Here is a 14,563-nt window from a genome sequence, read left to right on the forward strand (position 1 = left end):
TGTTCCACGTGCACTTGAGAAGAATATGTACACTACTGTTGTTGGATGGATTGTTCTCAAGGTGTTTGTTATGTCTAATTGATTTATAGTATTGTTCAAGTCTTCTGTGTCCTTTTTGATCTCTTCCTAGTTGTACCTGTTATTGGATATATAGAGATAAGGCTTAGATATAGATTGTCTATATCCATATATAGATATCTAGATATATCCATTTGAAGAGATTTATTATAAGGAATCAGCTTATGCAATTATGGAGTCTGGGAATTCCAAAATCTGCAGTGTGGACTGGCAAGCTCAAGACCCAGGAGAACTGATGGGCAGATGAAGTTCAAAGGCATTTTGCTGGAGAATTTTCTCTTGCTCAAGGAGACCAGTCTTTTTGTTCTATTCAGACCTTCAACTGATTAGATGAAGCCCCTCCATAAGGTAGAGGGCAGTCTACCCAAAGTCCATTGATTTCAATGTTAATCTCATCCAAAAACACTCTTCAAATTGACACATAAAATTAAACATCATAAATAACATATAAAAACTTAGCTTCAGTAAGTCCCCCTTTCCTCTGTCCTCCTTTATACAGCCATTACCATACACAGTATAGCTCTACATTGTAAGCCTATCAACCCAGTAATATACAGTTGATTCTCATTATTGCCATAGTTGTGTTCTGTAAAATTGCAGCAAATACTGAATTAGTGAATACTGAATTATTGCTCTGAGGAGAAATAGGCTTCTTTGACAATCAGTTAGTCAATTGATCAGTACATAACCTGGTTTTATTTGTGTTTCTGTTTAAAGTTGCCTTATTTAATATATATTGTTTGTTCATTAACATTGAACTCATGACTATCAACACTATAACTCATGCCTAAATGAAGCTTATATAACACATGTATTTTGTCCATAAGGCTTGTCACAGCCTTGCACTTACAAACACTAGACAGCACTTAAGTACTTCTTTGGGGGGTCTTTTAAACTGCAAAATCGCTAATGAAAAGGACAGAAATGCAAAGACATGGCACTAAATAGGCTGCAAGAAGGATACTTGTTTAGAGTATGAGAACTGTAACAAGAAGGCAGGGCATCATCTTGTTTGACCTCAGCTGGGAACATCCACCTTGGGCTTTGTGTTTTCCTGTGTCTGCAAATGACTACAGAAGCACCACAAGTATTAATTTTTGAGTTATAAATAAATTCCAGGCAAATTTGCAAATGCAGAAACCATGAATAATGAGAACCAACTGTAATTAATTGCTTTGCGAAGTCTTTTGAATCAGATAAGAGAAGGTCAGAGTTACAAACGAAAAATACGTTTGTACCGTCTTTTATATTTACCAATGTAATTATTTTAACTGGTGTTCTTTGTTTTGTTGTGTACGTACAGCTTAGGGTCCTTTCACTTTAGCCTTTAGTATTTCTTGTAGTGTGGTCTGCTAGCTGTAAATTCTCTCAGTGTTTTTTTTTATCTGGGAATACCTTAATTTCTCCTTTATTTTTTGAAGGATAGTTTTGTTGGATATAGAATTCTTGGTTGACAGATTTTTTTTCTTTTAGCATTTACAGTATTTCCTTTACTGCTTTCCATCCCTCATGGTTTCTAAGGCAAAGTCAGTTATTAATCTTATGAAGGATTCCTTGTGTTTAATGAAAGCAGTATTTTCTTTCATTGCTTTAAAGAATCTTTTTCTTTGTCTTTTTACAGTTTGACTGTGATAGGTCTAGGTTTTAATCTGTGCATCTATGTCATTTTTGTTGAGCTTTGTAGATGTGTAGATTACTGGTTTTCATCAGATTGGTAAGTTAATGGCTATTATTTTTTCAGATATTCTTTATGCCCCTTTCTCTCTCCTCTTTTTCTGAGACTGCCATTATGAGTATGTTGGCAGTCTTTATAGTGTCCAATAGATCTCTGAGGCACTGTTCATTTCTTTGCATTCCTTTTTCTTTCTGTTCATCGGACTGGACAATCTCAGTTGACCTGTCCTCTTGATTCTTATTTCTGTCAACTGAAATTGCTGTTTACATTTAGCCCCTGTAGTGAATTTTTTGCTACTGTATTTTTCAACTCTCAGATTTCTATTTGCTTCTTTTTTAACAATCCCTGTCTTTTTATTGGTATTTTCTCTTTCTTAAGACATCATTCACATAGTTTCCTGTAATTCTTTAGGCATGATTTCCTTTAGCTTTTGCCTTTTAGTTTCAGTGAAATATACATAAAACTTGCCTTCGTCACCGTTTTTAAGTGTACAGTTCAGTAGTGTTAGGTATGTTCACAGTAACATGCAGCCAGTCTCTAGAACTCTATCATGTTGAAAAACTGAACCTCTGTACTTATTAAACAGCAATTCTGCATTTCTCACTCAGCTGCTAGCCACTGCTATTCTTTCTGTTTCTGTAACTTTGATTAATCTATATCCCTTATTAAGTGGAATTATAGAGAATTATCTGTTGCATAATGTCTTCAAGATTCATCCATGCCATTGCATTAGTTTTTGAACATATGTGTAATAGCTGGTTTAAAATCTTTATCTAGGGGCGCCTGGGTGGCACAGCGGTTGGGCATCTGCCTTCGGCTCAGGGCGTGATCCCGGCGTTGTGGGCTCGAGCCCCACATCAGGCTCCTCCGCTATGAGCCTGCTTCTTCCTCTCCCACTCCCCCTGCGTGTTCCCTCTCTCGCTGGCTGTCTCTGTCTCTGTCAAATAAATAAATAAAATCTTTAAAAAAAAAAATAAAATAAAATAAAAAAAAAAAATAAAATCTTTATCTAAGAAGTCCAAACATCTGGGTTTCTTCAGGGACAGTTCTGTTCACTGCTCTTGTGTGTGTGTGTGTGGTTTTCTTTTCTGTTTTTAAACTATACTTTTGTGTTTTTTTGTGTGCCTCATAATTTCTTTGTTGAAACTGAACAAATAAGTATTACAGTTTAAATAATGTAATCAGACCCCTGCATACACAAGGTGGTGGTGGTGGTGCTGTTTGTTCAGTGACTTTCCTGATCTTTCTGTAGAGTCTGTGTTGTTTGTTGTATGTGGCCACTGAAGTTACTCAGCATCTTTATTGGTCAGCTAGTAATTGGACAGAGATTTCTGTAAGTGCTTGAACCCAGAGGTCTTCCACTCTTTGTCAAAGGCTTTGTGTGTGCTTGTGGAGGTACGCCATGAACCTTGGGCAGATACTTTACAACTCTGCCTTAGCTGTCACTTTCTGCTGGTACGCAGCCCCAGCGTCTGCCAGAGGTGAGCTTTTAGGGCCATCTCTGATCTTCCTTTATCACACTTACAGTCCTGTGTATGTGCATGACCTTCAGGATTCTCTGGGATATTTCAGAATTTTTTTAAAGGCTTCCATGAATATCGCATTCCCCGCGTTTTCCTTTTAAGGTTTTTCATCAGCCTGTTGTTAGCCCCAGCTGGTATCATGGCCTAAGGTAGCTGCAATGTTAAACATTTGCCTCTGGTTGTTTTTGACAGATGCCCCAGGGATAGGGCTGTTCACACAGAGAGTTCTCTGAGTCAGGTCAAATACAGATAAATCCTGACAATGGGCTCTTCCAAGGAACTGCCTAATAGGCCAGATGGTGACAGTTGTTTGGGGAAAGGGCATTTGGGGAGTTCTAATCCTCTTCTGCCCCCCCCCCCATTTTTGCTAGGCTACTGGTTTTCACAGCTGTTGTGGGACTAGTTTTTCGTTGCTGTTAGGGAGAGGCAGATCTCCATAATTCCTTATGCTGCCATTCTAGTAGAAGTGCTTCTTCATACATTTAGTTTTAATTCTGTGCGTAAATGTGTCATTGCTTCTGATCCTTTTATTACTAATCTATTGTTTAGATGGAATACATCTTCAGATTACTTTTTTCAGGGATTTGTGTGTAGGTTATGTTTTTGAGGTCTTTTATATTTGCTAACATGTCTTTGTTGTCTGCACCAGTAATCTTCATACCTTTTGTTCACATATTTTATCAGTAAAAATTTTTGAAAATCTATCTGTATATATACAAATATATATATAACAAACAAATGTTTGTGATAATAAGATATCATAGACTGGATGACTTTTTTTTTAATTATGTCATATTAGTCACGATACAGTACATCGTTAGTTTTTGGTGTAGTGATCCATGATTCATTGTTTGCGTATAACACCCAGTGCTCATTGCAGTATGTGCCCTCCTTAATACCCATTACCGGGCTAGCCCATCCCCCTACCCCGCTCCCCTCTGAAACCCTCAGTTTGTTTCCCAGAGTCCGTATCCTCTCATGGTTCGTCTCCCCCTCTGATTTCCCCTCCTTCATTTTTTCCCTTCCTTCCCCTGATGGCCTCCATGCTATTCCTTATGTTCTATATATAAGTGAAACCATATGATAATTGTCTTTCTCTGCTTGACTTATTTCACTTAACATAATCCCCTCCAGTTCTATCCATGTTGATGCAAATGGTGGGTGTTCATCCTTTCTGATAGCTGAGTAATATTTCATTGTATATATGGGCCACATCTTCTTTATCCATTTGTCTGAGGCTGGATGACTTAAAAAAAAAAAAAAACACAGAAATTTATTTTCTCACAGCTCTGGACTCTGGAAGTCCAAGATCAAGGTGTTGGCAGGTTTGATTTCTCCTGAGGTCCCTGTCTTTGGCTTGCAGACTGCTGCCTTCTCATTGTGTCTGTGTCACATGGTCTTTTCTCTGTGCGCATGCATCCCTAGTCTGTCTGTCTGTCTTTCTGTCTGTCTCTCTTCCTCTTCTTATAAAGGGTACCAGTCATAATGGATTAGGGCCCCAGCCTTATGATCTCATTTAATCCTAACTATCTCCTTAAAGACCCTGTTTCCAAATACAGTCATATTAAGGGGACACAATTCAATCCATAGCAAAGAATATATATGTAATATACATATAACATGTATGTACCACTGTACTAATGTTATATACTCATATTTGTAACAGTGAATTTTAAAAGGTAATTATTATATTTTTAATGACAATGTATTCTAGTTGTATCATTGTTTTTATTTCATAATTTGGCTATCAAAGCTTATTCAAGAAATAAAAGTGTCTCTGTCACTTTTTTATTCACATCTTTGCCTCTAATAATATTTTGCAAGAATCTTTTAAAACTCCATTTATTCATTCATTTCTAATTGATAAAACCATTCAATCAGACTTACAGGGACTGCAGTACACTGTAAGTACAGTGCAAGCAGGTAACTCAGGGCACCACAGCCAGCCCTTTCACGCTATGAAATTTCCACTCTTAGGACATCTCCTAATGTGATGTGTGCTCCCAGTGAAGGTATTACTTCCATTTTGTACATTAAATATTTTAAAAAGGAATTTCTTTCTGGATTTAACTGGATTTCTTTCTTGTTTGTGGATAAAGATGAATATATATACTAATATTGTCTGCTTGCACTGTGGTAGGTCATTTTAAATGTTCCACTTTTGTGACCATTGGCCTAAACATAAAATAAAATGTCGTCACAATTGGGTGGAGGGTTCATGGGTGTTCATTTGTTATGCTTCATGTCTTATGTGTATTATATATATTCTGTGTTTTAAGGATTTTAGAAATAATTTAAACTAGTCATAATTTTGCTTGAGAATTCTATATTTCAATAATAGTCTGTCATTTATTATTGCACAAGAGGAGTCTAATAAGGCTTTTCAATCCATAGTGTTGGACCTTCCAGAATATTTTCTTGGTTATTTCTTTAATTATACTGTATTTTAGATTTGTTGAGACCTTTTCTGTAGTTATGTCAATTAGCTATGAATTAGATATCTTTATTTTTTACATATCTATCCCCTTATATAGCTTTAGTGCCTTTTTCTCTGATGTTCTGGACGTTTTTTTCACATTTGTCCTTATCAGCTACTTAATTTCTATGGTATTAATTATGTGTGACTTCCAGACTTGATTTTAGTTGTTTTATTTTACTTTATGTTTTACTTTTTGTTCTGGAAAATTTCAACCATAACGAAAGTAGAGAAAATAGTATAATGAACCATATAAACTCAGCGTTCATCCTTAACAATTATCATCTCAGGGCCAATCTTATTTCATCTCTTCCTACCCATTCTCCCCAACCCTGCTTCTTTTTATTTTAAACCAAATTTCAGACATCATATCTTTTCATAAATATTTAGTATCTATCTCTAAAAGATGCAACTTTTAAAAAACATAACCATATTGTCATACCTAAAGATGACAGTTACCTCGTCATCTCTAATGGGTGGAGTGTACTGCTGGATTGCCTATGAACATCTGTAGTTGTCTTGCCAGAAATTATTATTGAAGAACAGTTCTCAGCATACACCCCTCCCAATAGTTTATTCCACCTCTGATTTCATGATCCTAGGAATAAAGTGTCATATCATGGCTATTTCCATTTCCAGTCAGACTGTGTAGGTAGGAATTATAGTCCTAGGGTGGATGTAGAAAAACTTTTGAATGAGAAGAGAAAAAATAGCTCTAGCTGCTCTCGAAAACTGCTCCTGTTTGTGGATGAGTTGATCCACGGAAGCCTTGGGTCTCTAAAGTTCAGGGGAAAAGCAGAGATTTGATGGCTATAAAGTTCTCACTGTGGGGCATCTGGATGGCTCAGTCAATGAAGTGTCTGCCTTTGGCACAGGTCATGATCTCCGGGTCCTGGGATAAAGCGGCTCAGCGGGGAGTCTGCTTGTCCCTCTCCTTCTGCTGCCCCCCTTCCCACGTGTGCACGCTCGCTGTCTCTCAAATAAATAAATAAAATCTTTATTAAAAAAAGTTCTTAGTAATTTTTATCTCTCCAAGGACTCACCTATTTACGGTATCATCTGAATAGCGATTACTTGAAATTCTTTTTATCTGGCTATTGATCAATGTTTCTGCACTTGATGCTAGCCAAAAGGCCAAGAATCGATTGATCAGTGTTTCTGATGTTTTTTAAACTCTGCATGTTCTTTTGTGTTTGCCTAAGTAAAAGGTAGAGGCAAGCAAATTGAGCATTACTGGTTTTCTCTTCTTAGAACCCAGATGTGCTTTTTTAAAGACCTCATTCAAAGTTCAGAATCATTCATTTATTAATTTTCCTACTTTCCTTAAACCCCATTGTCTTTTAATTTTAAGAGAAAAAAATTACTTCATTTGGACAGGTCTCACAGCCATTTCTAAAACTTATCCAACATGTATTAGATTTAATTAGAGCCATTAAAGAATAGGTTTTTATTTAACTAGATAATGGATTTAACTAAGATTGCCCTATTTTCCATACATTGATTAACAGTTTTCAGATAATTGGTAGACAGTAAGATTACTCTTAACCAGTTCTGTACTGTACACAATTAGTATGGTCTTTGATGTCTCAAAAGCACCTTATTTTTATAAGGTCAAACATTATTAAGTCTTGTGAAAATATGAATAGAACTTTCTGAGAATTGTCTTCTAGATAAACACTGAGTTTCCAGTAATAATATTTACCAAATTCAGGATTCTCTGTAAAGGCCTTTGAAGTAAGACTAACTTGTAGATATGTTTACCAATAAGTAAAGCTTAGAAAGGAAATCAGCAGCAGGGAAGAGCTGGTGCTGTGGTAAAATTCTCATTGGTAAATGTTTTAGTCCATTTACTTCCTTTTTGAATATGTATATCAACCCTGTTTATATTTATACTAATCTAGTGTAAATGAAAGTGATAATATGTTAAAGATTTAGAACATGTAGAAGGCACCAAGTCCTTTATGGACCTCTCCACAGTGAGTGCCTGTGACTTGGAGCATTTGAGCAATAACCTAAAGAAGATACATTCTCTCATATTCAGAATCTAACTGATAAATTATAGAACTCCTCAATTAAAATATTTTAAGAGATATGGATATTTTGCTCATTAAAAATTAAAGTTTTGTTCTAACACATTCATTCATTCATTCATTCATTCATTTATTTATTTATTTTAAAGATTTTATTTATTTATTTGACAGAGAGAGAGCCAGTGAGAGAGGGAACACAAGCAGGGGGAGTGGGAGAGGAAGAAGCAGGCTCCCAGTGGAGGAGCCTGATATGGGGCTCGATCCCAGAACGCCGGGATCATGCCCTGAGCCGAAGGCAGACCCTTAATGACTGAGCCACCCAGGGCACCCCCTAACACATTTTTTAAAAGTAAATTTTTCCTGGTGCTATATCAGAATATAGCAGCATAGCAATTTTTACTACTTTACTCTTGTTTGGAATTCTCCTTTCAGTTAAAGACTTTATAACCAGACTTACTGATAATGTTTGAGAAGCATACTAACTTTTATGTCTTACCTAAGATTTTCAAAATACAATACACATTTACTTTCTCTTTCCAAAGCGATTAAGAGAGGATGTGTTACGAAGAGGGAAACTGGTTCTGTAGGATTGGTAACTTATTTATGACCACACAGTCAGTAATTAGTAAATAAATTTAAGAACAGAGTTTGAAGGGATAATTTTTGCTTTTTTATACTTTTATATATTTTCAAAAATTTTGGCATTGAACACTGTAAGTATTTAGAGCATGGGGAATGTAAAGAATGGTATTCAGGTTTTAGTGTTATCCCCGTGGTTCTCAAACTAACTGTATTGAACAGAAATATCAACTCTGCTAATAGATCATGTGCATTTCATGTGTGTTTTAGATTTCTATTGGAATTACTGAATTTGTTTAAATGTTTATTGTGCTCTCACAGGTGTTGGATCCTGAGCAAAACCATAACTTCACAGATCATTATCTAAATGTGGCCTTTGACCTTTCCCAAGTTCTTTTTATAGCTACTGCCAACACCACAGCGACTATTCCACCTGCCTTGTTGGACAGAATGGAGATCATTCAGGTCCCAGGTACCTGATTCGTAAATAAAATCAGTATTTGATAATTTTTGCCTTTCTGAGCAAAACCCTTTAAGTTGTGCTGTGAAGTTGATAAGTAAAAAGTTGATTTGCCAGTGTATGATCTTCAAAGTTCTCAGTATGGTATAAACCAGCTTTTATGTAAATTCAAAGTCTGGAACAACAAAACTTTGTTTTAACCATGACATACAAGATTATGCGTATGTCGTGTTCTGTAAGACATCAAGAATAAAGTTCGCATAACAATTTCAGACTTGACTTAGCATTAAAAAATGACTTCCAGTATCTTAGAAAATAAGACATTCTTCTTTGAAACAGTTTCTAAACTTCTATATTAAATAATTTTTTTTCAAAATGAGTCTGAAAACCAAAAATAGATCTTTACATGGTCAATTTAGCTTCTGGCCTATAAGATTTTTTTTATAATAATTTTTTATTATGTTAGTCACTATACAGTATATCCTTAGTTTTTGATGTAATGTTCCATGATTCATTACTTGCGTGTAACACCCAGTGCACCATGCAATATGTGCCCTCTTTAATACCCATCACTGGCCTATCCCAGTCCCCCACACCCCTCCCCTCTGAAGCCCTCAATTTGTTTCCCAGAGTCCATAGTCTTTTGTGGTTCATTTCACCTTCCGTTTACCCCCCCCTTCATTCTTCCCTTCCTTCTCCCACCGATCTCCTTCCTGTTTCTTATGTTCCATAAATGAGTGAAACCATATGATAATTGTCTTTCTCTGCTTGACTTATTTCACTTAGCATAATCTTCCTCTAGTCCCGTCCATGTTGTTGCAAATGTTGGGTAGTCGTTCTTTCTGATGGCTGAGTAATATTCCGTTGTATATATGGACCACGTCTTCTTTATCCATTCGTCTGTTGACGGGCATCTCAGCTCCTTACACAATTTAGCTATTGTGGACAATGCTGCTATGAACATTGGGGTGCATATGGCCCTTCTCTTCACTACATCTGTATCTTTGGGGTAAATACGCAGTAGTGCAATTGCTGGATCATAGGGTAGCTCTATTTTTAACTTTTTTTTTTAATAATATTTTTTTATTATATTATGTTAGTTACCATACAGGGAAGAAGAAAGGGGGGGTACACAGAAGGGGGAATGAACCATGAGAGACTATGGACTCTGGGAAACAAACTGAGGGCTTCAGAGGGGAGGGGTGGGGGGATGGGATAGGCTGGTGAGGTAGTAAGGAGGGCACGTATTGCATGGTGCGCTGGGTGTTATATGCAACTAATGAATCATGGAACTTTACATCAAAAACTAGGGATGTACTGTATGGCCTATACGATTTTAAAAGTTTTTACTATATCTGGGAAGGTGTAATCATTTATTCTTGTTAAGAGTTGCGTCCTAAAGAGTTGCTGAACTTTATTACATCTGGCCTCACTTTCACATAAAACTGCAGGGTGCTCTAAATTCCTCCTCTTTTTAGTTGTTTCTGCCAAGTAATCTCTATTTTTTCTTTTTACAATGTCTTCTTCTTTACTGTAGTGTGTAAGATAAAGTCCTTTAGTTACAAACACTAAAAAACCCCAGTGTTTTCACTTCTTTTAATTGCTTAGAATTATTTTTCCCTAGAAGAGATGAACATAAGTGGATATTTGTTAAAATGAAATAGAGAAGAATCAGAATATATTTTGATTCTATGTATAATCTAAATACGTATTTCATATTAATTTGAAATAAATTTTTACTATCAAGTGAATGATAATTGCATTTCTTAATTTTCCATGAGCCCTGCAGGTTTCGATATTTAGTTTTAAAACATGGTGGAGTAAAAAATTGTGCAGATTTAGAAGACTAAAATAGGGGTGCCTGAGTGGCTCGGTTGGGTAAGCATCTGCCTTTGCCTTGGGTCATGATCCCAGGGTCCTGGAATCTAGTCCCATGGTGGGCTCTCTGCCCAGCGGGGAGCCTGCTTTACCCTCTCCCTCTGCCACTCCCCCTGCTTGTGCTCTCTTGCTCCTGCGCTCTCTCTGTCAGATAAATAAATAAAATCTTTAAAAAAAGACTAAGTAATGAGACCCAATTGCCTGGAAACTCCCAATTAAGGCAGAGACTGCATAAGATACACTGATATGAAGTGAAATAGGACAGCTGCTGCACAGGTAGACATATGATGCCAGTCTCTTCCTGCAGGTTCGAGTATCCCATCTTCTACAGTTTGGGCATTTTTTATTTCCTTTTCCTACTCAAAAGCTATCTTATCAGTTCATCTTTTTCTTTTTGGCTTGTTAAATGAGAAGGGGGCAATTAGTTTGGGAGAATTTTTTCTTACAGGATTTAAAGACAAATCTATACTCCTAAGGCTTTTAAATAAATAAGAACATAAAGTCTTTTAACTATATGAATTATATATATATAATTCCAATATGTATAGGGAATAAACTTCTATGGGGATGTCTTAGTTTCTGTTTTGTTGCTTAAATTTAGAGCTCCTTTGCAGCTCTTGGAACCCACCACTGACTTACTTGAATCCTTTGTTGTTGTTGTAAATTGTTTCAGTTATGTATCAAATTATGTTAGAGACAAGAGATAATATTATTTCCCTGTTAAATAATAAAAATTCGTATTTGAGTTGAGGTAATTATCTTAGAGATTTGACTGAGAGTTTTCCTCTTCCTTGAGAAATACGTTATTTAATCAAGAGACTTTCAAACCTGTGCTTAGTAAACGCTTTTTTTGTTTGTGGACACAGTTGGAAATTTCAACAATTACTAATTGGAGGTTAAATTTCTTTATTCTGATTATAATCTTAGTTGAAGTAACACTTAAATTTATTCTAAATCGAAGATCCATTAAATCTGCATTTGATTCATTTTTTAAGAATGTGGCACTGTGGAAGCTGTGTGAATAATTACAAAATAAGATCTCTTTTTTTTTTAGGGTATACACAAGAGGAGAAGATCGAGATTGCCCACAGGCACTTGATCCCAAAGCAGCTGGAACAGCATGGGCTGACTCCGCAGCAGATTCAGATCCCACAGGTGACTACTCTAGACATCATCACCAGGTTAGTCACCCGTCGAGGCCTCAGTAATGTTTGAGTCTAAAAAGGAGACAATTTTACTGGCAACTCACAGCATCCATTTCTTTCTCTCCACCAGATTCCCAATAAGCATTCCCATAACGTGATTTACACAGGGCTCCATATTAGGCAGAAGTTCATAGGGAAAGTACTCAAAGTATCTTCATAGCTGAGGACTTCAGTTAAGCCAGAATTTCAGCTTTTTCTCAAGAGCGGTGTAAGGGATTCATTTGATAAATTAAGAATCAAAAACAAGGAAAATATCGAGACACCTTATATGCCCCAGGATCTTAAAAGTTAAATTCTCTTAAGAATTGCATTGCTACTTTGAAACACCTGGTTTAAGTTATTCATATTTTCTTTTCTTCTCCTTGAGAGATTTTAAACATCCGTACAATTTTCACCTTTGGAATGAACACCAGGACAATAGAGAGGGTGCTTTCCCAAATCAGCTACCAAGTGCTTAAGCCTGTGGCAGGCAGTACGTGAATTCTCTGAGTAGAGCATTGCTTTGTCTGATTTATAGATTGCATGTTTGAATGGAGAATATACCCTGTTGAGAATTTATATCTGCAACAGCCTCTTACAGTTTTCCTGGCTCAGCGTTACAGGTCCGTTGCATCATCTGGCAAATTGTGTCAGGCTGCCAAACGCTCCTCACGCAGTCCTCTCACAGTAACTGCTGTTTTTCAGGAGAAGCAAAGTATCTCTCCATTTTGAACTTTGACTTAGAGTTTGGCCAGACTGCTTTTTGATCTAAGCCAGCCTTCTTATGGAAGTCTATTTGGAAGTCTATTTAAATTTATACACAAAACAGTAAGACTAGATCTGACCTGAGAGTTCCTTTCCTTAACGTGTGATTCATTGTGTGGATAATGCCAGGAGAAATAAATTAGGTGATTTATATGCCGAAGCCTTCCAACAATAATATTATTCCAGATAACACCCCTGATGCCTTTGGGTAACTTTCAACAAGTCACTTAACCTTTTTGATAGCTTCCCCATCTGTAAATTTTGAGTGAGAGAACAAAAATATCTGAATCGAAATAATAATGACTTCAAAAAGTAATGATTATTTGCATTTCCCAGTTGTTGCTTGGAGAACTATTTCTTTTTTATATATGTGTTAGCTCAAAACATCAAATATTAAAAGCTATGGACATTAGGAAATATCTCTGAGCAGTTTTAATATTTTTAAAAACACCACAGGTATTTGCTACTCCAAGCAGTTTTAGTGAGTTACCAAGATTAGGGTGTAGTTTTTCATCTCTTGATGTGTTTTTCATCTTTTTGTGTGTCCTAGTCCCATAATGTTCAGGAGGAGGGGAGGGGAGGGGAGGGGGTTTTAGATCTCATCTCGTCCCACCTTCCTCCTTGTGTAACTAGCCTACTTGAGTTCCTCCAGTGCTAGAGGGCTCACTGCTGTCTACTCCTCAGTAAGTAAATTGTTACAAAATAATTTTTATGTTCACCTCCCTAGAATTTTCTAGTTCTGCCCTCTACAAGCACCTGGAATCTAAGGGTAAATTCGTCCCTTGTACAGCCCTTCTGGCGTTAAAAAAAATGTCAGTTCCAGTTCCCATAAATGTTCTCTTTTTCAAGCTAAACGTTCCTGTTCTCTTTACCATTCCTCTTGACCCACTCTCAGACTTCACCTTTCTGATTAGTCATCTTGAATGCTGCCTGTGAAACCAGTGTCCCCTTTAAAACGAAACACCCAAAGTATAACTCAGTATTTCACATGTAGCCTGAGCAGTTCATGGTATAAGACCACCAGCTTTCCTATTTTGATTGTAGTAATTTATGACTGTCTCAAGACTCTGAGCTTTTTTAGGTTATTCTCTTGCCTGTGGCACTTAACAGTTACTGAACATCTTTAGTTGTTTTTCATATGAATTTCTGCTAAATTTGGTCTGTCTCATTCTGTACTTTTAGGGTGGGGTTGAATTTTATAAAACCCAAATGTAGAAGTTTGCAGTTATGTATATTTTGTTGTTGGTCTCAGCTACCGTTGCAGCAGAGGAATTTTTTTTCATCTTGATTATCATTAGTTTTAGGTCCTCTGGAAATTGGCATATATATAGCATCTTCATGCTCGTGTCATAGATAGGAAACGTCACTTCTTATTGAATACTGGTGATTCTTCCCTTTTTGGTTTAAAAATACTAAATAGGGATTGTTGTGTCCTGTTTCTTTCAGTCAGCTGTTAATGTTATACTGTCCGCATTAGCTCCTGATCCATTATTCTGACAACCTTAAAAGAAAAAAAAAGAAAAAAACATTATTTCATTTGTGTTGTTGTGGATGTCATTATTTCTGAAAGTTTATTCCGAACTTCCTGGTACCATTTCTGGGTGTTCATGTCGTTCCCCTGTAAGCTTCCTCGATCCCTGTTCTTTCATCCTCTGTCCAGACCTTTAATCTGAGCTCATCAGCGAGTTGTCTAGGAAGTTACACTGGGTTTTTGTTTTTGTTTTTACATGTTGGTTTGTTTATTTTTAACACGCCTCCCTGTTTTCTTCCTTACTGAAATTATATGCAGTTGTGTAATAACGGACTTTATGCTTATCTCCTCCTGTCCCTTTGATTGAAATGAGTTTGACTTTAGAGTGTTTTTGCCAAGAGTTTTTGTCTTTTCTCAGAACTTTTGGAATCTGATTCCCTAAAG

The 14,563-nt window shown here is 36.5% G+C and overlaps 1 protein-coding gene across 1 annotated transcript in view; it reads left to right on the forward strand.

Moving 5' to 3' along the window:
* Window positions 1–14,563, forward strand: part of LONP2 (lon peptidase 2, peroxisomal) — a 100,576-nt gene that overhangs the window by 49,127 nt on the left and 36,886 nt on the right. Inside the window, 2 exon segments of the mRNA XM_034638963.1 lie at window positions 8,683–8,833; window positions 11,754–11,880. Of these exon segments, the coding sequence (XP_034494854.1) occupies window positions 8,683–8,833; window positions 11,754–11,880 (278 nt within the window).

Source organism: Ailuropoda melanoleuca, chromosome 12 (assembly GCF_002007445.2).
Source record: "Ailuropoda melanoleuca isolate Jingjing chromosome 12, ASM200744v2, whole genome shotgun sequence".
Classification (NCBI taxonomy): Eukaryota; Metazoa; Chordata; class Mammalia; order Carnivora; family Ursidae; genus Ailuropoda; species Ailuropoda melanoleuca.